At 39.5% G+C, this 26,577-nt stretch overlaps 1 protein-coding gene across 1 annotated transcript; it reads right to left on the reverse strand.

Annotated features, from left to right (window-relative positions):
* Positions 1-879: 879 nt before the first annotated feature.
* LOC103771270 (short transient receptor potential channel 3) lies at positions 880-24,841 on the reverse strand (the record flags this gene model as incomplete). Its single annotated transcript, XM_008938559.1, has 7 exons — positions 24,076-24,841; positions 13,295-13,480; positions 7,017-7,181; positions 4,825-5,041; positions 3,144-3,377; positions 2,547-2,811; positions 880-1,075 (listed from the first exon to the last, which is right to left on the reverse strand). Coding segments are annotated over exons 1-7 (2,004 nt in total), but the record flags the coding sequence as incomplete, so codon positions are not given.
* Between the last annotated feature and the right edge of the window lie 1,736 nt (positions 24,842-26,577).

The following is a 26,577-nucleotide window of genomic DNA, read 5'->3' on the forward strand; positions in this document are numbered from 1 at the left end:
CGGCTCCTGCCTGGGGCTGAACCACCAACCACATGGTCACATGAATTTGGCATTCACACAAGCAGTGAAGTATAAGCTTCAAGCAGACAGGGTTTAAAATGTCAGTAGCCACAGCTTTTACAGAACTATGAAAAGTAACCGCTGTATAATGGAGTACAGACAATACAAACTTCACTGTCATAGAGGAATCATATTAAAACTGACAAACTGATCTTGTCCTAATACATCCTTACTGATGTATTCCAAGGATGGACTTGGTTTACTCCACAGGTGAAAAAAGGTTTGGTTTCTTGTTTTTTATTATCATCATTTCTCAAATTCTCAGGGAATTTGTTGAATTCCCTGACATTTCCCAGAAGTCACTGAAAATCCTGGAAATCACATATCCATTTGTACACTATGTCTTAATTTTTTTTTTTTTTTCTCCTGCTAGTCTGTCTGGGTGTGTGCCCATGGCTGTCAATGTAGTACTCTTTCAATAATATCCAAACTCATGATCTGGAAAACGGGCACCATAAATACATGTTTACTTTCATTTCAGCAACTTGTGATTTATTTTTTAAATAAAACTTTTGTTTTATACTTCACAGCAGTCTTCATTTTAACATTAGATGTTAAGACTTCTGGATGGATGGCTTCTCCTTAGAAGCATAAATGTGGCACAAGATCAACTACTTGTTAAGATTCCATAAGGTTCTGCAGCCTGGCTTGGTGGTTAGATGAGGTAAGTCCTAGGAACATGGTATTTTTTGTGTTCTCCTTTCCTGAGGTAATCTCTCCACTCCACTTTAGCATCTCAAGATGCGCTCACTGAAATAATTCTTAATATTTCTTCCCTTTTTCAACATAAGCAAAGAGTAACTTGAGAAGAGAGCCCACCTCAATTTCTTGATAGGAACTGTTGATCATAGCAATCAGCATGTTGAGCAGAACTACCACCATCGTTACGTTGTATATACCATAAAGAACATAACCAATGTTTTCTATGAACTTATGATCATATTTGAGGACAACGGAGGTTACTTCAGACAAGCCAAATATTGACCAAAATAATGTCTTGAAACTTTCTTCCACTCTGTAGGATAAAGAAAAAAGAAGAGGAAAGTTTTGTTACAAATTACACAGATATATAAATTGTTTATCACTTACTGTAAACACAATCTCAAGTAATTTTTCTGTGAACCAGGTTTGCAGAGCACTGATCAGAACAAAAAATATGCAGGAAAATATTTTTCATAATATGTTAAATTTCTCCATCATAGATGATATAGTTGTAATAATACATGGAGATGACAGTCCAGGAATTAGAACAGTTTTGTATTTCTAGGTTTTGAGGTGAAGCATTCCCATCTCATCATTTTCCAGGCAAATTCTGCAGGGGACAGGCCTTCCCTGCCTTAATAAAGCTAAAAATTGGGTTGATGGGAAGGAGCTGCTGCACTCCTTTCAGTTTTTTAATAACTGTAACAAAAATATGCCAGCACCCTTATCTTGAATTATCTGGTTTGACACTGATAAATTATTTTTAAATGAAAACAATTTATGAATGGATGTATAGTCCAGTAATATAACACTGCTGTTTAAGAACTTAATGAGCATTCAAATAGTATGCACACTAGACACCTGATATCAAATTCTGTAACAAAAGTATCATTGTACTTTGTTGTTTATCCAAAGAAAAAAAACATGAGTAAGAATAAGTGAAAAAAATCAGGCTCAAATTAACAAGTCATGGAATAAACTACATGAAAAAGTGGCAGTTTTTACAGAAGTCACATTTCCTGTAGAAAGATGGGAGAAAAGGAGAAATTCTGAATTTCACTATCCTGTGGAATTACTTTTGGTTTGGACAATCCTAAATATTTATCATTGCCAGCATCACCTTGTTTCAGGAAGAAAAAACAAACCAGTAAAGAAAAAAAAATTGGAAATCATAGCAAGCAATCTAGTTGCATGAAGAGAGACTTGTAACTACCATTCTTCTGCACTCATGTGACTAACAGTTACCATGCAGATTGTAAAACTGGCTTCAAAAGAGTCCATTGCAGTTTATAGACTTGTTTCAGTACCAGTCTAAGAAAAATATGTCATTTAACAAATCACTATCTCCACTTCTTGACAAATTAAAAATATTTGTAGGTCTATTATTGACATCTAGTTTAAATCTCTCTGTGTATTAATTAAGTCTGACAGAGCCCAGTTAAAGATTACAACTCTAACAGTTGCTTTGGGAAAATGTCACTCAGAAGATACCCATAATAATTTCTTGCCATTGGTCGTCCAGAAGTGTGTGATTAACATAGTACACAGGTAATGTTAATGGAGTCTGCAGTGAAAGCTTCCACAACACAAGCAGGAAAGAATTGGTCTTTTGTATTCTGCATCCTAAGGTTATGAGATACCTGATTTCCTGAGAACTTCAACTGCCTTCAATTTTACTTTAATGCTAGAAGAGAGCAAACAATATCTAGTAGATTCTGTTAACCTTAATGAAAAGCTTGAAAGTTTCATATCAGCTTTTTACTTAACCAGAACTCCATACTTACGTTGTAAAGGCTGGGTTTAGTTTAGCTCCAAGGTAATATGAATATAGTATGAACATTCCAATCATAAATGCGAGAAATACCATAATAAAAAGGACCATAAACTTGAAGATGTCCTTAACAGTCCTTCCAAGTGAAATCTGCAAGGGCCCAAAACTCTCATTTGCAGGCAGGATATACGCAATCCGAGAGAAGCTAAGAACAACAGCGATTGCATAAAGGCCTTCAGAGATTATCTGAGGATCAGATGGGAGCCATTTATCTCTAGCTGGAAGATATGAAATATAGGGGTAAATGTAAGGAGTTACTCATTCAGCACAAGGTTGAAAAATAAATTTTGATAGGGTTTTTCCCTGAACACGTTGTCTGACTAGAGTTGCTGCTCTTTTTACTTCCTTATGCCTATTGTTTGGTTTTAATGTATTAGCATATTTATTTGTCAAATTAGCATCCTAATTATTGTTTAAATAGTACAGAAACAAAAATATCGAGGCAGAAATGCTGTGAACGTGTAAATATTCATCTCAAAGCTCCAAACTGCTAGTGAATCCTACCAGTTTTGCTATGTTCAAGTCTGTGTTGCAGAAAAATCAAACTCACCATAGGTAAAATATTCTATTTCTGGAGGAAGCGTGACCTCAGAGAGGTCGTTCTCCTCAATGTAGTTGTCCACATACTGTTGTGCTTTTGTGGCCTGCAAGAATGCCAGAAGCCTCGCTGTGAAAGCAGCAATAAAAATGGACAGCATCCCAAAATCCAAAACATTCCACAACTGCAAAATGTATTCCCTGGGTCCTTCCAGCCACAGCTCTTTGCATTCTGACCACATCATACCTGCAGCAAGAAATGAAAAGAAACAACTTAGCAACATTGGCCAAACTTTTTATTTAAACTCTGCATTCTCACATTTTAGGAAACTAGTAGAGCCAAAATTCATTTATATGCCATGTGACAGCATCATCACATATCTTGAGTAAAGCTTTCTTGGTTTCAACAAGGTTAACCAAATGGTAAGGTATTAATTGATACATGGGGATAAAGCTCAGACATCTGCACATAGGGTAGTGTAGAGCCACAAGTTTGCAGTGAAAGTATAGCCTAACAACCTAACAGGATGCTGTACACCTAAAGAAGGAAAAATGTTAAATGTGAGGAAAAAAAAATCTCATTTCCTAACCATGTACATTCATAAAACATTTCTGAATCAGGAGGATTAGTTTTTACAGAAAAGCACAACTACACAGATGACCAAACATAAATATGTCATAGTTATACTATCAGTTCTCCACTTTACACAAGAAGCAGGGAAACTGGTTTAGGTTGGATATCAGGAAAAATTTATTCACCAAAAGGGTTGCCAAGCCCTGGAAGTGGCTGCCCAGGGAAGTGGTGCAGTCACCATCCCTGAAGGGATCTAAAAGACATGGAGATGTGGCACTGAGGGACATGGGTTAACAGTGACCTGGCAGTGCTGGGTTAACAGTAGGACTCAAAGATGTCTTAAAGGTCTCTTCCAACTGAAAACAATTCCATGGTTCTATAAAGCAGTGCTTAAACCAGGAGGTACAGGTGATTCAAAGGGTAGAGAGCAGCACCTTCACGTAGCAGCTACAGTAACACCTTTGTTTCCACAGCCTGTAAAAGCTGATAATGGCACATCATCACGTGGCTGTACGTACGTAAGCCACTTGACTTGGATTAAATGCTGGAAAATAACATTTTCTGCCCTGGAGTTTCAAACATGCTGAGGGTTGATCATGTTTTGATGAAAAAAAAAAAAAAGAAACAAAAACCAAACCAACAAAACACATGAGCAATGAGAACTGACTCATTAGCCCTTTGATGCTCACAGAACCTGTGATTGCCCCAAATGTTACCGAGACAGCAATGCCACATAAGCACATGAAAACCCAGCAGTAGCAGCTCCTGACCTTCTGGCATGTACAGCAACATAGGTTTCACTATACCATTTAAGAAAACCACTTCAGTAAAGAATAATTCTCATAGCGTTCTCTTCATTAAACCTACTCTCCTGTTACAAGTGCAAGGATTACCCAACAGTGAGACAAATCAGCAAAGAGAATTTTACCCCAGGCTGCAAGAAGGGGCAGCACAGAGATACTCTGATGCTCTCACCAGTCCTAATACACTGCTATCTGCCCTAAAGTTTTACTCTAACCACGCAGCAGCTCCAGCAAAGATCTGGGACCTCGGCTTCTCTCCTTTCTTTTTTAATTTATATGTGCAAGAAAAGACAAAGATGAAGGGGCAATGTACCTACCAAGTACCCATACCATGATCAGCATTTCTGTCCAGGTGAACTGGGTCGTCTTCACCCTAAAGATCTGCTTAGGGTAGTCAGTAACAGTGACATTCGGTAGCGTTGTTATACCTTCAAATCTGTCTGAGGCGTTGAACACCAGCAGGCCCAGGAAGATAATGAAGGATGCTGCGTGTGCCACGAATTTCATAAACGGGCTTCGGAGAATTCTTCCAAGCTGCAAGGGTAGAATGAAAGCAGTCACTCGGTCTTCTCAAAGGAACAAACTCTTTCACCAGGCATTCCAGAAGCGTAAGTGGGCACTCAGAGCTCAGGACAATCTGAAACTTAATTTTTAAAGCATACTCTCCCAAGTGCACTGAACTGCGATGCTTTACCATTTCGGACAAAAGTCTCCAAAAGGCATCCTCGCAATCTCACGTCCTACTTGTGAGCGTTGATGTTATTCCATGAACTCTAGATGGCGATGTTCGAGAGAAAACTCTCCAAGGAACTACCATGTACAATGGCAGTGACAGCAAAGAGCTTAATCTAATGCCCAGAGATAGCAGTGGGGGGATGAAGCAAGTCCATGGGGAAGGAGAAAGGGAAGGAGAGGACAAAGGTCTCCTGCATCCTTCAAATACACTGCTCTGCACATAACGGCCAATGTTTATTGATGTTAATATAGCTTTAATGTGATAAACTCTCACATACATCTGCCATATTATACAACATTCCAAACCCCCTTGCAAAGGGCTGCATTATCAGCAGTATTGTGTAAGGAAAAAAAGAAGCTCAGCAGGTGGGGAACTGGAAGTAGCTTTCCTATTTCAAGGAATGGTTTTCTTGCAGCTGGGGTCAGCTGTGATGAACGAATCCGACCAGCACACACTGAACAACATTTTACCTGTGCAAACAATCTCGGGTTCCCTTCCTGCTTCTGACCTTTAGAAAGCATTTTGAAATTACAACATCAAACAACTGATCTGAAGGTACAGTACTTTGATTTGACATGAGCACTAGGAATAACATCAGGTGTTTCTGGTACTGGGAATTAAAGCTCAAAGAGAAATGTCACTCTTCCATGTTAGACACCAGCTAGAATGTATTAATATGTTTCTGTGTATGTGAGCGAGGAATATCTTTACTACAGACATTCATGGAAATGGCGTTTCAGAGAATAGTGACAGTAACAATTATACTGTTTTCATAAAGGTTTATCTTGAAAGTAAGTATTTAGCCCAGGGAACAGATCAGGTTCTTTTGAAATATGCAGATGACCAAAATCTTATCTTTTTTGAGGTGAACTACAAGAGCAAAATATAAATGAGTGAAACTCATGCTTCTTTGCTGTACATTTGTTCAGCAAATCAAATGGAAAGACCACATTCACCACAGAAGTAAATTTACTTTTTTTTTTTTTAAAGTGCGTGTAATAGAGAGAGCTTCTTTCTTCTTCTGATTTATCAAAAATCTATCAATATGCTTCTTTTACAGACAATCCATACACTACAGCCTATCAGGATTTCAGAGAAACTGCTGTTGTTTTCATTGAGAGATCATCAGGAAAGCTGGAAGCTCCCATCTATTTTCATATATTTTTTAAACACATCTATTTTAATTGTAATCTATTTTAACAAATTACCTGACCACATTGTTGGAATACTGCATTTAATTTAGTTTCTGCTCTATGGTTCAGCTGGTAGACAGACCTCCTAGGGCAAGAATAACAAATATTTTACTTAATTTTAAGTTCTGCATCAGTACAGTCAACAGATGGTCTGATAAAGGTTTATATGGGAACAGCATCAGAACTTAAGATGCCATCAGAGGGCACCTAATGCAGAGTCTCAGTGGTGACACAAAAAATCCATGTTACTAATACAAATACAATTATATAGCAGAGACTGGGAGGTGAGCACTACCTACAGAAATATAGGAAAGAAAAAAAAAAGCTTTCAGAAAAGGTGGCTTTTTTCTTTAAACTTAACAACAATTTATTTTTGTGCTTTGTCATTGTGGTCCCCTCTTTAGCATGCAAACAAAAAAAAGCAACTTTTGGCTCAAGACTAAAAATTACTAAAAATATCATTAACTAGTTAATGGTTGGAAGCAGCAGAACTAGGGGTACAATACTGCATTCTGAATGCCAGAAATGGAAACCCAGCCCCCAGCATAGTACAAAATACGTAATTTATAAAATTCAGTACCCTGCTACATGGTGCAATCCAATAACCAATGGCTAGAAACGGAAGGCCCAGTGCCACCACCAGCACAACCAGACACTTGATAGCTATGGTCTGCTCCCGTAATCCTGACAGGTTTTCATACCAGATAGTCAGTAGCTGTTGCTGACAGTTTGGATGGGCCACAAACTGTAAAGAAAAAGAGAGAAAACCAAGAGACAAACGAGTTTTGTAACTGCTATGCACATAATCATGATCACCTTAAATATCCAGTGTTAATTTAGACTTTAAGAACCATGTTTATTCTTTCTTCCTTTCTTTTAAAGGTTAATAAAGAAAGAAGAAACTGTTCAGCTGATTGAAAACAGCTCTTTGAAGGCAAGGTTGTGCATGTGGACAGCCACTGCTGACAGAAGCCCTTGACAAAAGCTCCAAACACTTCCTTAACCATCTATACATTTTCAGTCTAAAATTTACTTGTGTAATAATAAATGAAGCAAATGTATACTACATAATTTTAAACCTCACCAGAACAGAGTGGGATGAATATTGAAAGGGTGTCCTCTCTCTTACTACCATCAACGGTGCCAGCTATCACCTCTAATTAGATGTACTTGGGATTTGAAAACTAATCAGAAGCCACTTACTACAAACAGCTTTTTATGTTTTGTGGAAAATAAACCTTAGCATTCAGTAATACAAGTAAATTCCATTTTGTGAACCAGATGCAAAGATGACCTTAGGGTTTTTGTGATGCTCTAAGGACTCTGTAATAGACTATGTATTTTGCTGTACAGTTTTGTATTTTCTCTAAGTTCATGGCTTTGATACTATCACAGCTGAAAAATATTAAATCCTCCAATGTGACAGTTTTCAAAAATAACTTTTCCTTTTCCATTATTTTAAGATTTAAAGGACCCTGAATGTACAGATCGTTATCACTATGAACTACAAAGTATGGCAGAAGACTGTAATGAGTTAACAGCTTAACACCATGCTGCAGAAGGCTCAAATAAGATCCGAGGTGTATGCTTTAACTAAAAGGGTAAACATTTCAGTGATTTCTGAGAAAGAGAATTTTTTTTTAATCATTTATTTTATGAGCTATTCCTTTTATCTCTGTCGATTAGTTTATTATTTATCAATATTAAGTATTTTCTAATTTATTCTAGAACAGAAGGACTAAAAGGTATCAAAGAATACATACATCATCAAGGACTTTTGTAACCATCTGCTTTAAAACAGGTGGGAGGGAGGAAGCCAGACGAACATCAACACAAAGAAATAGGGCATTGAGTGAATTTTTCAGTATCTAGTCATGAAGAGACAATCAGACAAGTGGAAAAATAGGCTTAAGATTAATGCTCAACTTCTCAGTCAGTTATTACAACATGAACTTGCTCTCCTGAGCCTTTTGTATAAGTTTCATTAATCCCTAGCTTCCACAAATTCTTTCTTTAAGCGTCCTAAAACTGAAATGGAGCAAAGATTCAAATATTAAGATACTAAAGGGGCACATATTGAGGGTCTAGTACCCACTGGAAAACCCACAACAGTCAAATTTCACCTTTCTTCTGGGCAGCAAATACATGCAAATGTTCTTTTCCTAGCTTCAGTAATATTTCAAGTCTGTTCACATGGAAGGGGAACGATCCTCAAATTAATTATGGAATGCTAAAACAAGCTGCTGCCAACAACTGCATTTGTTTAGATAGGCCTTAAGTTTTATGTGTACTAAAACCACTTCTGGTCAAGTGTGCTGAAGGGTGAGCATGTGTTGCTCTCTTTATGAAGCACTGTAGTGTTTCTTGAGGGTGAAGCAATGTGGACACAGGAGCCTGTGCAGCTGTTCCACCAGGATCACGTCAAGTAACCAGGAGTGTGTAGCCCATCTTAAGTGCTCCTGAGGATGAAGAGTGACATTTGATCTGAGTTGCTTATATTTTTTTTGTTTTTAAATAAAATACTGTAAGCCTTGGATGTCCATTTTATTATCCTTTGTACTCTGCTGAGATCATAATGTACTATATACAGTCATTTGCCAGGTCTTGCCTGCAAAACCCCATTTATATTCCAAATCTCATTAGAAAGTGCATACAGTAGTACAATAGGTCAGAGTTCTTAAAAAAAAAAAAAAAAAAAAATCAAATTAAATCATTGGCAATGAAAACAGGGAACCTTAAAACTCTCAAGAGGAGAAATCTGAAACTGTTGCACATACTGTCAAAAGGGAAGCAATCTTCATATTTTAATCTACTCTGCTCTAAAACCAAAGTTCCAAGGAATTTTGGTGAGTGTTTCAATAACCAGTTAGATCACACACAGTTTGTACCTAGAGTGGAATGGCCAACAGAAATCAATAAAAATATCATAAAGGTCTTTTAAGAAATTAATGTCAACTTGAACTATGTTTGTGTTCTTTGTTTTTGTTTCTTAGGCTGTCAACTCTGAAGCTTCTGCACCATGAAATTGCCATCCTGGCCCATTTTTTAAAAATGAGATTGTTTTTTCTGCATTTTGCATTCTGACTGACTTCTCTTCTTTTGCTAAGATAAAATTCATTCTCAGTTCAGGATATCAAAGGACAAATCACACAGCAGATCAACAGTGGCCAAAGACAGAAAAGTACCTAGTTATTTCAAATTACAAAGACATTTTTTAAGGAGCAGGCTTAAAAATATAGGGAAGAGGAGAGAGAAGAAATATCCACATCATTCTTCCTGTTACCACAGGGAACAAGAAGAAAGAGCAAAGGAGCTTTAAGGGAGCTCAGCGAGGGGTACGCATCAGCCCACTGGCCCTCTTGCATCTCATCCAAAGCTGCATGCTGGTTTATTCCTCCTGCTCTATCAACATTTTGATCTGATGCTAAGAGGAGATCTGTCTGTGCTATAATTATTGCCAAGAAAAGAGACGAGTTAGTGAATAAGATGCCAGTGGTTATGGCAAGTTCTTCTCTGGCAGTCTATGTCTAAGGGCTCTCAAGATCTCACCAACTTACTTAACTGTTGGCAGCTGCACAATGTGCGCCACTTCCAAGCTGTCAGAGAAACTTGTGTCACTTCTGCCATCCATAAAAGCTCTGAAATTCATCCTTCTCTCCAGCTTTACTCAAATATTTAGATTTACAATTTTGTTGTTTTTCTTTTCAGCAATTGAAACCTATTCTATGGATTCCCACCCCTCCACCCCTCATATATCTGTTTCCAGACCCCTCAGCTTCATCTCCTCTAAGGACAGTGGATACGCATCATATTTCACCTACTGATCACATCATCTTACAACTCGTTCCTTCCACATTTCTTTCCTCTCATCCCACTTCCTATGAGGTTTCTTGCTTTTCATTACATGGCGATCTTAATATCACATTTATCTAATATTTTTGGATCTAATCCAGACCCCAATGAACAAAAATGCATGAGGCAGTATCTCATCACTAAAAGAAAACAATAAAAAACCCCTCAATTTTCATTTCTCTGGTTTTCCAGGCATAATTGACTGTAACATTTCAGATGCATCCAGTTTCATGACCATGAACCAAATCAGTATTAAATATTTTTCCATATGACTAAGAGCGAATATAGTGTTATTTATTCCTAACAACCAAATGACAGTTTAGACATAGCAGGAACAGATCCTGGCACACTCTGATACACAAGAACAGAAGTTACGAAGAGAATTTTTGAATCTTCTTTCTTATCTATAAATTTGAAACTTGAGCGTTTGAAAAATAAATCCTGTTACTCTACTCAAACTCTCATTAATTTCACTTGGAAATTCCACTTTGATTTTTATCTCAGCAAGAACCAAAGAACTTGGCTCAGTCTCAGCGATGTCTCTCAAATGTTATTTGCAATCTAAAGACAGAATTTAGATAAAACACTAAAAGCACTATTGCAGCAGCACTTCAAAAAGAGCAAGACTACTAGTTTTAACTAGTTAGGTTTTTTTTTTGTGGGTTTTTGGTGGTTTTTTTTTGTTTTGCTTTTTAAATTCCCTTAGTCATTCACTCTTGGGGCTGCAGTTTTCAGCATTAACCTTAGCTTCAAAAATCATACCCTGTTAACAAGATGCACTACACTAATGCGGTGCCTAAGGCATCAAGTGCCAAGACTTTCATTACTAACAGAATTAAAAACTCCATTTCCCTAGCAGTGAACCGCTGAGCACATTTGCTTACTGGAGATACACTTCCTCCTGCCTCTCCTCCCTCTGAAAAGGGCATAGGGCTCATTAACCCTTTCATGAACCTGTGGTTCTCTTAGGCTGTACAATCTGCAACAGTGAGCTGACCTTAAAGGAGCTGACCCAGAATTGCAACAGCAAATAACAGCATCAAAGGACCACCATAGCAGAGAGATTCCTGGATCTATCCTTGTCATGCCACCTGTAGTGCCCATTTACAGGGAACAGCACAAGTATGGTAACAACTCTGCACTATTTACGTCCTTCCACCCAGATCAGTAGTATTGGAGGTTCTGAACTGTCTTTGTCACTAACTGGAATCAAACCCTTGAATTTATCTACAAATAATTAATCTCTTGCAAGAGAAAAAAAACAAATTTGCTACATGGACTTGTCTTTTTCTACACTACATAGGTTTTTGTTATTCTTAACAGACCTGTGTGACCCTTTGCTCAGCAACAACCTCTTAAAAGAAAACCACACTCTTCACTAAGAAAGCCGAGACAGAAGTCTGAGCAAAGTTTGGTAACTTTAACATGCAGCAGCCTAAAGAATTCATATGATACTTAGTTATGATAACATGCTCATGTACTTTGATTTCTTCCCTGTTCCCTTGTGTTCAATACTTGTATATTTTTAATGTGTATTAATTACCAAATTTCAAGGTAATTGGCTGTAAACTAATTCTGTGAATTAGCAATGATTTGCTGCTCAGGATCTGCATTTGCGATTTTTGTTAACCATCTTTTGGGGACACGATAAACAACATTCCCCAGTTGTTCTGGCAGGTTGCTTACAATTCATTCCATACAGCAGATTGGCTCAACAGGTGGCCACAGCATACAGTGTTATTTATTCTGAAAGAGACAGGGCTTCTTGCAGAGCTGATAAAGCTATAATGGCTGTTAAGAACAGAAATGATGCTAACCATGCAAATAGGTAGCTGTATGTAACACGTAGGCATCGCTGTATTTCTTGAGTCCTTTCACAGTAGGACACAGCATTAATTATTTTCTGCACTAGGGCAGCGGGATCTTGAAAAGAACAGTGTGAAAATATATTGAAAACTGTTAGGATAAATGGATGGGAGTCATGTCAAATGTGTGATGCACAGCCCTGTATTTCAACATTCATTCATTCACAAAGTAACTCTTCATTAAAAATTAGTTTGGGAGAGGCATCAACTGAAAACATGTTGTGCTTTACAAAACACGGATAAATACACATGCAAAGATGAAGAAGTGAAATGAACTCATCAACTAGCCACAAATATATTCCATACATTTTCGGGATTGGATTTAATGTACTTTTAAAGGAATGTGCACTGTAAATCATGGAGAATCTCTCACCGGAGCCCATACAGCACAGTTGCAGATAAGCTATGTGATTTATTGTCATATTTTAAAAGAAAGTTTAAAAGTAATATACTTAATGACAAAGGAAATGTTATCCTTTCCTTTCTCAAAGTAGTAAAAAGAAAAATCCCTTTTTCTTTTTCCTTCCAAAAGTAGACCTCTGTCTTGTTAGGAACAGTAGAAAGTAGTAGAAAGCTGCAAGGCTTTCTTCCCAGAATTTACTTGCCTGATTAAGTTACTTAAGGTAAAAAGCAAAGGTAATAAAAAGAAATAATGAACAAACCTGTTCTTTTCATTGGTTGAAACTAACACTTTCACAAATACAGTTTTCTCTTTGGATTAGATATCACACAGACTGACAGGAAGACACATCCTTACTTTCACTGAGTGAAAATCTGGCTTCACTGAAAGCTCTTCCTTTGGCTTAATCAGGAGGAAGATCTCTCCAACTGGGTCCCACCTTGCTAGCGCAGCTGATTTCTGTCATTAAAATCTCTTGCCAATTCTCAGCTGAGCAAAGTAGATTAAACTAAACTCCCTCACTGTAGCCCCCTTCTGCCAGCTTCTGCGTCCTGACAACCTTGATCACACACACACACACACACACACACTCTCTCTCTCTCTCTCTCTCTCTCTCCGTCTCTCTGTCTGTCTGTCTCTGTCTGTCTCTCACACATCTGAGCACCGGTTCCCAAGCCCTGCGATGACACCCCTCTCCTCTTACACCGCCTGAAGGCTGTAAGGCTGGCTAGGAGGCGTTACCTTTTTCACTTCGTACTTGATGGCCAGCTTGACGCGGCTGAGCGAGGCTCTGTGCCTCTGTGCTTCCACGGGCTCCGAGTTCACATCCCCGTTCAGGATGGCCTCCACTTCCTCTGAGTCTCGGCAGAGATCGAGAACACCAACCACAAAGTCCTTGCACTGCATAGACAGCTTGCGATAGTCGTTCTGGAACAGAAGGAGTAGAGAAGATGACCCTTGAGGAACGTGCTTAAGAGTCAATGGCAAGGAAAAAGGAACCTGTACAAGTTGCTAAAAATTAATACTGTTTGACTTTTACATACTATGTCAACTTAGGAGCGTTATCAGACATTGCAGAAGTTCTGAACAGAGGAATAATTTGTTCTCTGGCACAAGGCAGTCACCTGAACAGAGGATGATGGCAGTTGTTGAACAGAGCATGGGAACCCTACATAGCAGCATGATGAAAGGAACTCAGATGGTCAGCAAGGGCAAGCTGAACGGACAAATAAGAATTGCACAAACAAACCAGGACCAAAATCTTCAAATACTAACTTCACCCTTGCAAAAAACTTGGCAGGCAATTAATGAAATAATTCTTACAGGGTTGCCTCCCAAGCTACAAATGTATTTCTGCTCTTTTCTACACTGCTATAATGACTGCTTTCTCTTTACTCTGACATAAATTGTATTAATTTCCCTCCCCCTGCATCCACTTTTCCCTTCTTCTCCTTCACTTCCCTGTCTATATCTGCCACAAACCACTCCCTTTCAAAAAAGCACCAATTTTTTTAACCTCTATCTTGTTCTAGCTCCACCAGCTTTCCCTTCCATTGTTGGAGTCAACAGCTCTGCTTGACTTAGCTTCTGGAAGCAGACAAAGCCAACATTTGTTTTCTGTTATTAAAAACATCCCTGCTCCTCTGTCTCAAATTTTTCTCAGAATCTAATCTTTTAATAAAGGGCTTCTTTTTCTCCCTCACTCTTTAGTATCATCGGCCATTTCCAGACTTGTACCTTGTTGACTATAGCTGTGAGGTCTTACTCTGTTGCATAGAAAAAACTTGTGGTTTTGCTGCTCCTTACTCTTTTTGTCTTTCCTCAGCCTTCTTCAACCTTTCCACATTTCAGGACCGTGTCCTGATTTATGTCCATGTGCTGTGACCCTTTCTGTGCATCCAGGGTGCAGCAGTCCTGCTTTCCACTATGTTCATCCCTTGTGCCTCGCGCCCTGCTCACGTTTCCTGCTCTTCACCCTTACTCTTTTTGCTGCCTACCTAAAAGCAAGCTTCTATCTTGTAGCTCCTACTCAACTTCTCAGCTGCTTGTAGATGGAAATCTTAACCATGTCAACACATATCTGATCTCTTCTCTCTTCTGACAAAGAATTTGTGGCTCCATTTCAAAATTTCAGATAACTCTGGAAAGTATGCACATGGGAATCTTTGCTTGCACTTCTAGCTATGCCTATGTCTTCCACCACCCCTCTAACATCACCTGTAAGTTCTTTTCTGGTACCTGCTTCGGTAGAAACCTTGCTCTTTGTGTGTGCATGTCCTCTCAGCTAGATTTCTAGGACTTCATCTGAGATGCAGTCTCTGATTTCCTGACACAAGGCTACAGCTGGAGAAGGAAACTTGACTGAACCTGCCAGTTTTACCTTGTTGAATCAAGTGTTTCAATGCCCAACCGAAAATAGCATAATCTTTTTCAATACTCTGCAGCTCTTGTTCATCCCCCCCCACTAGGCCACCAACAGACTGAGTAACCTCTCTCTCCATTTTTTGGTGTTTACTGTTCATTTTCAGACACTGCCTTTTTTTAAAGTGACTTCTAGGGGGTATAGATTTTTCTTTAGAATTGCTTCCTTACTGCTTCTGCCTTATGATTTTCTCAATCTCAGGGGTTTTTTTTCCTGAAAGCCTCACTTTTTCCTTGGTGACTAAGTAACTCACCTCCTTGTACTGCTAGTTCATAACTGCTAGTTAATTTTTCAACTTGGCATCTATAAAATCAGCTAGAGAAACTAATATGCTTTCAGTAGTTTCAAATTATTCGGGAAAAGGTAGGAAGAAAAGCCTGGATAGGATAATTGCAAGAATCAGCTATCAATCCTGTAGGTCAGATTCAGATAGGAATCACAATGAAACATTACTAGAGACAAAAATACTACCAAGAAATGTGTTATTATGGAAGACTAACATCCCAGATACACAGCTGGAAACAACCAGTCCTAATCATAGACCTTAACAGAACCTGCTTATTTCCTTTGGTCATAGATGACAAATTAATCCAGTTGTCAGTGAACCAGCAGGACATAAGGTTATTTTAGATTTGGTTTTGGTAACCAAGGAGAACAGAAGAGCCAATTATAAAAATAATACTGGGATGCGTGATTAAATTCAGTGAAAGGATAAGCAGGCATACGTATGACTAAGATTTATGATTTCTAAAAAGGCAAAATATCACAAGAAAGCAACTCAAGGGAGTGAAATGAATTCAGGGAAGGCTTCTTCTTAAAAAGATGTATAAATCATTAGACATCACATCCTAAAAAAGATAAAAACCTTGCAGAGGAAGACTCCAGAACAGTGGCTAGAATAGCAACCTTAAAAAAGACAAAGGGGAACAATCTTTCCTGACAGTTTAGTAAAGAAAGAAAACTTCATCCCAGAGGCTGAGAATAAACTGCTAGAAGTCAAGATTGTAAAGGACATTAAGCAAAGCACAAAGAGGTAAGACAAGGTAAAAAGAAAATGGGGATTTTCTTTAGAGAAGGCAAAGTAGAGACTAAAGACAACTCTGGGAGAGCCAAAACCAACGCTGTGCCTTCAGTTTACCCAAGTCAAATGTTCTTAACACTGTTTATATTGTTTTCACAATAGAATTATTATGTATCGGTGAGAACTTGAATGTGCTTCCTTAAATTTCCATTTTCCAGCAAAAGCTGCTTACACATTTCACTACAGCTAAAGAAAGGTATTTACTCAGATGGGTGAGCAAAGACCACAATAATTGTCAGATAGAGCATAATACTAATTCAACAAGACTTAGACTGGTAACCATTTTTAATTTATTGCTATAAAGTAGCTGTAATCTGCTATTTGCAGTGCCTGGGAGGATACACTAACTTCCCTCACTGGAGGACCGGCATTACATAGCTGAAAGAGAAACTACATTCTTTCTAACCTGAATTTGCAGGCAAAAAAGTAGTCTTTGTTTTAATATTATTCCCATCTATCTATGCCAAAAGGTGGCATCTCATTAAGGTTAAATTAGGCTTAGATGGGTTTGTGTTATTCAAGTGCTTTATGGCGTATCACAACCCAAATTTTGTCCTTGCACAAATGGATGTGGGCAACCAACTAGAATGGACAGTTTCAGGGAGTGGCTCTACTCACAACGTCTTTTCTGATTCCTTTGCTAACTGTCAAGAAAAAGAAGTAAAGCACTTGTAATAGGTAGGAAATAACGATAGTTACTCGTGCTAAATCTTCACTCAATTTTTTTTTTTACCATTTAACTGCTCTTTTTTTTCCCCCCTTAAAATAGCACAGAAACACAATACTAAAAGTTACTTCTTAACAACTTCCAATATAAGAGACAGGATAACTGGTTTCCTTGTGTCTAAGCTATAACGAAGCCTCCCACACAGGCAAGGACACAAGCGCAGCCTGGTTCATAACATTTAAACATACAAGTATGTTTCTGCTATAGCCCCACACACAGTTACAACAGAAGATCAGTGCTGTTTCCTCCACTAGCACAAATTAAGCGAAAAGAACCCATTTTCTCTGACAGTTAAAATTGGGAAATATTGCCTACAAATGGCAAAGTGGTATAAAATCACCTTACTTGGGCCAGAAGGGGAGAAATGATGATTGCAGTGGTCTCACTTGAAAACTGCTGTTTCCCTGGGCTACAGACTGGTTTGTTTTGCTGTTCTCTCGTGTGTGGAGACTGCTCCACACAAGTGCCAGCCTGGCACAGGGTGCAGAGATCCAGTCCTCACAGCTCACCCTGTAGGAACTGCCAGCCCCCACAAACGCACCCGTCCACCCTTCGAATAGCCCTGATGGTTCCTGAAGGGAGTCCACTGCTTCACAGAAAAAAAATTAACAGTGCTACATGTTTCTTGAGAATAAAAGTTATATTTATTGCCAGATAGATTAAAGATATGATGGATTAAGTTTGAGTCTGTCAAATTTAAGGATTAAATACAGGCTACATTGCTTACAAATGCTGTTAGGAGGACTGAAAACCAGTCTGTGCATTGTTAGTATCTGACTCAGGCTTTGAGTCTTACACTACCAAAACTTGCCAGATTTCCCCTCTCCAGACCTTTACTTACTTATGAATGAGCAAAACAAATTTATCTATGTGTATTTGATTACTTTACAGAATTAAACAGACAAACACTACCCACATTGTAACCATGGGACTTGATTCTCAAACAATCTTCTACCTCTAGGGTGTTGTGTGAATAGCAAAAAGCTGCTCACACACAACACAAGCTATCTTCTCTCTTGAAAAAAAAACACCCAACAAATTAATGGTTACACAGACACATCTTTGTGACATCAAAAATCCCAGCCTGTATTCTGCATTTCACCGATACCATAGCTGAGACGGGTACATAATGGACAGCTGGTGGTGACTGGAATTGCAGAACCAGGTCTCATGGGCAGTTGTGGAGGACCCACACCAACGGCTGGATCTCAGCCTGCCCAACTCTGCGTTCTGTTCTCACTCCTAACACAGAACTGCCTTGAGAGTTCATCTAGAATTTTTACAAAGAACAAAATTTGTGTGCAAAGAATGAAGCACATGAACAAAGAAATCCAGTTTCACCCCTAAGATTTTTAACTATTCCAAAGAAATTTTATACTAATTGCATGCAGTCCAATTAAACGTGTCTGTTTTCTATTATATGAGAGCTACATTCCTGCAAGCACCATAGTTTGGAGTAGGCACAACGGCATAACTAGTTCACACACATTATATGCAGTCACAGATTTATGTTGAGTATTTGGTATTAAATGGCCGGTTTGAAATCATGTTTATAGTCCATTTGCATATATAACTGCAGGAACTGTATATGCAAATCAAGCACATAATTGCACTAACGATTATGGATCTGGGCCCTGTCCTTTTAGAAGTTGGACCTAAACGTAGATCAAGCTTGAACAGTCTTTGTTAGTTCAGCTGAGATAACACTATGCAAATTTGCTTGGAACGGTGACAGATTCCACTTCTAGATGCACGTCCTCATCTTCTGTTGGTTTCAGTAAGAGCTTTCCAAAAACCTGGAACAGGAATTTATCCTAGATAAAGCAGGACTACGATCTTTTTGATCCTTGCTATGATGGACCCAATTCTTACATTATATCAAATAGTGCAATTTCCACCAGGAGAACTGAGCTGGCTCACATGGGACAGTATTTAGCTGAAAGCTGGTATCCCGAGACTATCATGTGGCTTTTTAGCTACCTTGCCCTGATTTTTTTTCTGTGGTGATTTCAAAGCAAAGTTCCATCAGCTGTTCTGAGGGAAAAAAATCCTCCCATCACTCTGAAGTAAGTTTTAAAGTTCTCACAGAGGAGGGTAACTGTCAATTCACTTCAGTAACCCACAGCAGCCGCCGTGGCCAAGGTCTGCTAAAAACAGAAGAACGAGAAAACATTAAAATTGGGAATGTTTGTATTGCAAAGTATTTTGTGGTGCTACTGGGATTGGAAAACATGATTCTCCAAGCATGGTAATGAAAATTTTTTTCCCTTAGGACAAGATACAGTTTCAGACCGAGCTTCCCTAGCCAGTCTATCAGGTACAGAGCAGTATGCCTTGGAGATCTCTAACCACTCATGAAGACAGATGCCAGCAGAAGACCTCTCCATAACTTTTTCTAACTTAACAAGTTTTGTCTTTTTTTTGATACACTTTGAGAACACTCTCATTCGGCACACTGGTTATAGAAGCCCTTATAAATATAAAAGTTGGTGAAGAGGCCCGGAGCAAAGCTGAATTCTGGTTTTGCATCTTAGACACAGGAAGAACAATGCTGCTTTCCTTCTAATTATCTCTGCTATGTTTAAAATATTGCTAAAAACATGAGAGGAGACAATCTAATTGGCTGCTTTAAGAGACTGAAATTAGGTGGGATAGCAGTAGGTATGGAGGAGTGAGAGGCTTTCTTACAGTTTAGTAGCAAATAAAACTGACATTTCAAATGTCATCTGAAGTCCTCCTGTCGTCCTTGGACTTGGGACTAGGATCACCGAGAAAGGTAAAAGAAATACTGTAGTTCCTGCCCTGGCCACAGGGATATGCTGCTATCCTGGCCACTGAAACGATGGCTTGGTGCTTTGACAGCCAGGCACTGATAATCTCTGCTGTTTCCCTTATCTGGTTTCCAGACCTAATGAGGAGACAACAGCATGTTCAGACTAGCCAGACATGCTTATGCAGGATGGAAGATGGCATCTAAGACAAACAACCAAAGAAAATAAAAACACAAGCCAAGCCAACCAAACAAAACGAAAAAGAAAATTATGTGAGCACTTAGAAAGGAGACAAGTTAAAAAGGAAATCCAAAGAGGGAAGAAAATGGAGGAAGAAGACAAATGGATGCAAAGAACAAAAAGGAGTAACAGTGTCAAGAATAAACCATGACAAAATGGATGAGGAAGAGCAAAAGAATCAACAGGAATTTGGAACAAGGATTTCACAATGGAGTAGGAAGTAAGAAAGCCTGAGGATGAAAGAAGTGGAGTGAAATGGTCTTTAGGGCTTCAGCTTCCCCTTATTTTTGGCTATGTGTCTTGTATCTTCCAGTAAAAATCAGAGTTCACTGATTTCTTTGAAACCTGTCTCCTTACTTCTGAAGTAAGTGAATAAAAATCAGTGTAATGAATAATGTTTTTTTAATATTCACAGGGAACTAAATGTCATGAATGGATGTCCCAAGCCACCTTCCCACTTTTCTAATACGCTTAGAATCATAGAATCCTTTAGGTTGGAAGAGACCTCCAAGATCATCAAGTCCAACCATCAAGACAACACTACTAAATCTTCTGCTAAAACAGATCAGAATCTGTCAGGGTTGGAAGGGACCACAAGGATCACCCAGTTCCAACCCCTCTGCCATGAGCAGGGACACCTCCCACTAGATCAGGCTGCCCAGAGCCTCATCCAGCCTGGCCTTAAAGACCCCCAGGGATGGGGCCTCAACCCCCTCCCTGGGCAACCCATTCCAGGGTCTCACCACTCTCATGGGGAAGAACTTCTTCCTCACATCCAGCCTGAATCTGCCCACTTCCAGCTTTGCTCCATTTCCCCTAGTACTTGTGGTTGTGTGGCTCACGCCTGAACATCAGGATTTGTTGGTGTGAATCCTAAGTGACAGGGGCAACCTGGACTTTGCATAGGCAGAAGATGTAAGGTTCAACTGCAAGCGTTTCTTCGGAAGCTTCGCCCTCAGGCATTTTGAAAGAGGTTCACCCTATCTGCTTTCTCTGTGGGAAATCCACACAGGAAAGTATTTTCTGCATGAGTGCTCCATATCCAGGAAGCACACTGCTGTGAGCGTGCACACAAAATGCTGTAGGCCTTCATGTACCATAAATACTATGAATAAATCATGAATATCATCAAAAGTCCATTTAAACAGACTTGTCCGGTTTTTGTAGGACACAAACTGTTTAGTCCATTTTTCTTGATCCTGAAGCAATTCTGCTTACTGTTGTGCTATAGATGGAATTTTGTGCTATAGATGGAATTTGACTGGAATACTTCATCATTTCCAGTGATGATCTTAAAGGATAGTACACCAGAAGTCTGTCATTCTGCCTGGTAGGGAGTGAGAACGTCGGAGCAGAAGCTTCTCCTCTGGGACAGGGCAAGGCACACAGTTATTAGCAAGACACATTCAGAGGACCAACCTATAGAAAAAGAAAGCACTGAATAGACAGTTACAAATTAGACTCACATCAAACATGGCAAGCTCCCACAATGGGCTGTTTAAGGCACAGAAGTGCTGCTTGCTTTCTCCTTCATCTGTCTCTACAGCTCTTGGTGCAGCATCTCACAGTCCATCCGTGCCATGGGCAGTCCTATCACACCTGCCGACAGGCCCAGTGGAACACAGTCTTCTCATCAGCCACACAAATACAGCCCTTCCTGGACTTGCTTTAACAGTGATGATAAAGAATCCCTCACCTCTTCTTTTGCCTCCTTCCTCCCTTTTCCACTACCCTCTTCTCCCCAAGAAGGGCAGCCAGCCATTGATGCCAGAGGTAAACAAGCAACAAACCTACCACACTTGTTAGAAACAGAAAGAACTCCCTCAGACACATGAGGGAACCAGAAGGAAAAGAGATGTGAGGTCAATGAGGAGAGTAATTATTTCACTGGAATGTTTCAGTGTTGATAAGAAGCTGCAATGTCCATGCTAGCAAGGAGCCAGGAACAACTTCTACTCTAAGTGCCGAAATTAAATTATCTTACACACCTGGCAAAGTTAGCAGTCATGTCAGTGCTATCTTACACAGCCCAAAATATCAAACAGAGGCTAAACAGTTGAAAAAACAAAAACAACAACAAAAAAACCTGACAGCCAGAAAATTTTTGTTGTGACAATTTTCTGTGACCAGAAACTTTTTTTCTGTGACAATCGAAAACTATGATTCTCTGAATTTAATATTTAAAAAAAACAAATTTTTTTTAAGTTCTAGTTTGAGAAGTCCAACAAAAAAAGTCACTTTTTCTCCTCCAAAATGTCAAGTTATTTTTTTTTCTGATGAAATTCGTATTCATGGTATTAGTACCTACAACACAGGAGCTTTCCATGAGTTTATCTTTTTACTGATTTTTTTCTATTCAGTTTCAACTGTCTACATCTTCCCCTTACAAAAATATGATACAGCTTGCCTTAACTCAGGTTTTGGTAGCAGAGATGGTAGTTCAGGTTCCTAGGGAGCTGAGTAACTCTTAAACTGAGTCCCCAAGCCCACCAACAATCCTGAACACAGGTATAAGAACAAAATTGGTAAGTGGTATCACAAATAAAAAGATAGATGGTAGAGCTTCCAAGGTGTTAATCCAGAAGACAAGTTCTCGCTAAGAAACTGTAGAACAAAAAGAGGAAAAAAAAAAAAAAAAGCATTGTATCTACAGCCACTGAAGCATTATTCAGAAAACCCACAAATCTCCTTCTTGGGCACACAATTCTGGAGACCCTGTGACTGTCAGGTGGTTGGTTTAGTGGAGAAGGAATCAATGATAAAGAGGACTGAGTTACGCACATCAGAGATTTGACCTTCACTAATGCCCTCTAAATGAGGCACACAACTGTAATTCACTGTATGATGCACACAAGCCAATAGGCTCTGTGCATACAATAAAACTGTCCAATTCTTCAATTTTGTGTTCACAAAGAGCTTGCGAGGATCAGTCTTTTTCAGCAGAGGAAAAAGAAATCTGCCATTTTTTCTGTACTCCTGAATAAATACCTTGAGGGAATACTTAGTCCCTTTGCCAAATCAAACAATACACAGTGTGCTATGAGCAGGGGGGTCCTTCAGCAAAAGGAGGAGAGAAAAGGCTTAAGCTGATTTTTATACTTTATTACTGTATGGTATAAAACATGAATCATTCTCAGCACTAAAATCTTATTTTGAAATTATATTTTAATTTACACAGCTATATTTGGAGCTATTCTTTCTCAGGAGGCTAAAACTGTTTCTTCCTCTCCTGGTAAAGTTCACTTTATCACTTTCTGCCTCTGTTTCTCCAGGTTGTTGTGTTTCTTCCATGTACTCCACAGTATTAGCAATGCTTGCTGTTGTTTGAAAAGGTTAACGCATCTTTTGGCTCTCAGATCATTCATGAAGGTACTAAACATACTTACCAGCACCGACCCTGCAGAACCCCATCAATTTTTTTCTAAAATTAGATGCAATGCTGTTAATATCACAGCTCTCTGACAACACTCTGCCATTTCCCGAGCTGAGATTTTTGTGCTACATGAGGTCTACTGGGGCTTGATTTTTTTTTGTGGGGCTTGGTTGGACGGAAGGGGGAAGGTCAGCGCTACTGTACTTTTTAAGATATTCAACAGAACTGCAAAACAATTTAAAAAAGCATCAGGCAACAGTTAACTAAGTAATTAATTGTCTGATGGAGAAGCTGAAATATATAGAAGAGTCAGGGCACTGACATAATAAACCAGATACAGTCAAAAAGAGGTAACAGGACCTACACCTGTAATCAGTCGAACTGCTAGTTTTGAACAAGTGACATTTCTAAAAGGTGTATCAAAAAAAAACCACAAACAACCAACCCAAAGCACAACACTTTAACAATTTGGAGACATCCTTGAAAATCAGCACAAATAAAAGAGGGGGTAAGGTCAATGCTGCAGGATGCTCAAGAAAAGTCAAACGTTTGTTTTCTGCGCTTACATTACTCAGCATTTGTAACTAAAAACAACCTTTGCCTGCTACAGCAACCAAAATAGTTTTCCAGCTGCTGCAAGGTTATCAGAATAAACGCTGTCCCTCTTTCCAATTTTCTCCATACACAGTAGGTGGAAAAGCAACTTCATTTAATTAAAAATTCTTTTTAAATGCTTGTGTACTGAAAACTCTACATCAAGAACAAAAGAGACAAACATCGCAAAAGCATTTGCAACTGAAAAAGTAAGGACACAGGAAATAATTTCAAGCATTTAAGGACATCATGAAGCAGCAGCAGCAACTTTAAAGCAGTAACAAAGACAAAGAGAAACACCAAAACACCATTACCTTGAATTCTTTTTCAATGTTGGCCAACTTGGCAAGTTCATTGCTGAGTTCTAGAGCAGTGAGTACTGGATCTTCACTGGAGAGAGACAGATAAGCCGGACTAGCCAATCCTTTGTAGGCATTTATTCTTGACCTGGAGTGACTGAAAGAATCATGCTTTTGCTTCTCTGTACAGTCATTACATTTGCAGAAATAATCATGAGGTCTTTCTATCCTCGCTCCTTTCATCAACAGCATGTGCACAACTTCGTATTTTTGGCAGTGGGCAGCTAAAATTATGGGAGTGATATCTGGAGAAAAGCGGGTACCGTCTTCATCATAGGAATAAAAATCATCATCCTGGAGCTCCTGTTCACAAGGGCTCAGAGTCAGTCGCTTATTTACCGAAAACCCAGGATGATTCAAAATTGCTTCCACTATCCTAATGTAGCCCTTGCTGATTGCGAGCAGCAGGGCGTCTCCGATCCCTGCCAAGTTCTCTTTTTTTAACAGAAGTTCCGTCACCTCCAAGTGTTCGTTCCCAACAGCAAGCTGCAGGGCGTTCTGGCCCATGTAGTCGACGCAGTTGACGTTGAGGGTTTTTGACTCCTCCAGCATCTTGCGCACCACGGGGATGTTCCCGTACTCCGCGGCGTCCAGGAAGCGCTCCTCTTCCGCGGTCAGGCTGGTGCCCCTGTTGTTGAACATGAACGCCGGGCCTCGGATGGCCTGACGCCTTCCCTTCTCCCTCATCATGGTCATACGTCTCAGGGATGGGCTTTCTTCAAGGTACCTGACGAGAAAACCAAAAGGTAACAGGATTTCACTGTGGTGGAATTTTATAGCTTCCATTTCTCCTGTGGCTGCAAAAATAAGGACTTATTTTGTTCCTTATCGTTTGCCCACCTACCATCAAGAACGAGTCCTTACTGTGATCTTTCTGCCTTCATGCTTGTCTGCAGTCAAAAGGCACCTACAGGTTCAATGCCACTGACCACTTCTGTTTTGTTTGCATGGTCAAGAATTTTTTTTAACCTTACGTAAGGTATCATCTCTACAGAAATCCCTCTTGACTCATTTCAGTATATATATAAAATAAAATCACACTTGCTATACTACTTTCAGTAGTAATTAATACTATCTCCCACAGGCATTCAAAGCTGACGGTTTAAGGCAGGCAATATTTATGCTTACCATATTGCAGTCCACATAAATGAAAGATGAAAACAGATTTCTTTCCTGATGCCTTGCCAGGCAATACACAGTGAAGCCTGATCTCATGTCTTCTGGTGCCATGACTAAAAACATTAACCAAACTGGAAGGATTGTACTCACAAGTCCATTCAGTCAACGGTAAGTCTCTGAAAACCAACAGTTCATATATGTTCAATAGACTTGATGGATGCTAGCAACCAAACTGCTCACAGATTGCAGACACTGGGCATGCTCCAGTGTAGACTGGGATCATCTCTCACTCCCACTGGGCTTCTCTAATACTGTAGGTTATGTTGGACCTATTTCTATTATACAGCTACTGTTCCAGGAACTGAAAGGAAGAAGCTATTTGACATGATTACATGAGTGTAATATATATACATGTTTTATACATATATATTTAAAAGCCATCATGCATTCCTCAAAAAGCTGCTGAATGAAAATGAAAATTGGGATGGCAGGCTGCACTGGAAAGAGGAAATAGGGTTGTAGGAAAGTAAGATTGTTCAGGAAAGGGAACTGAGAATCAGGGAGGCTGTGAACTCCCCTCAAAAACTGGTTGTGAAAGGAGAAAAAAGAAGGCAAACAGGAGGAAAAAAAAAAAAGAAAAAAAAAAAAAAAAAGGGGTGAGCAAGCTCATCCAGAAAACAGAAACTGGGATTCTGATCCAGTGAAGACACTGGCTGAGAGCAGTGAGGAGCAAACAGGACCGGGCTGAGCGGACAGACAGATCAAGATGCTGAGCTGGATCCAGCTAGGTCAGGCAACTAGGGAGGGGAGAGGAGGTGCAGAGAAGTGAGGCGAGGAGTTGTAAAGAAAATGGACCTAGGACAAGGGGTTGAGGAGCAGACACTACCTAGCTGGAGAAAGTAACAACCAGAAACAACTGCCTGGCAAAGTCGGAACCAACGGAAGAGGTGGGATCAGGCTCAAGTGGTCACAGCTGGGGGAAGAACAGAAGCACTCCTGCCTGCCAGAGCAGAGGCCTAAGGTCTGAAAAGGTACTTAGGATACCATAACCTCCCTCCACCGTTATCTGCAAATAAATGTGAAAACCATCAGCAACCTCCCTTTCCTTCCTAGCCCAGCTCAATATTAAGACATCTTCCAGCTGCTATCAGTTAATCCATTAGCTCAAGGGATGGAGATCACTTGAGCTGATTTGATGGGCACTGAGACACCAGTGCAGCTGATAAACAAGACATGAGTTAATGGAGAGTGTGCTTTGAATACATATAACACTATGCTACATCAAGACAAGCAGGCCTTACAAATTTCAAATTCAGTCCTTAAGTCCTTTGTGCCTCT

The sequence above is a fragment of the Merops nubicus genome, unplaced genomic scaffold (assembly GCF_000691845.1).
Source record: "Merops nubicus isolate BGI_N331 unplaced genomic scaffold, ASM69184v1 scaffold49344, whole genome shotgun sequence".
NCBI classification, from domain to species: Eukaryota; Metazoa; Chordata; class Aves; order Coraciiformes; family Meropidae; genus Merops; species Merops nubicus.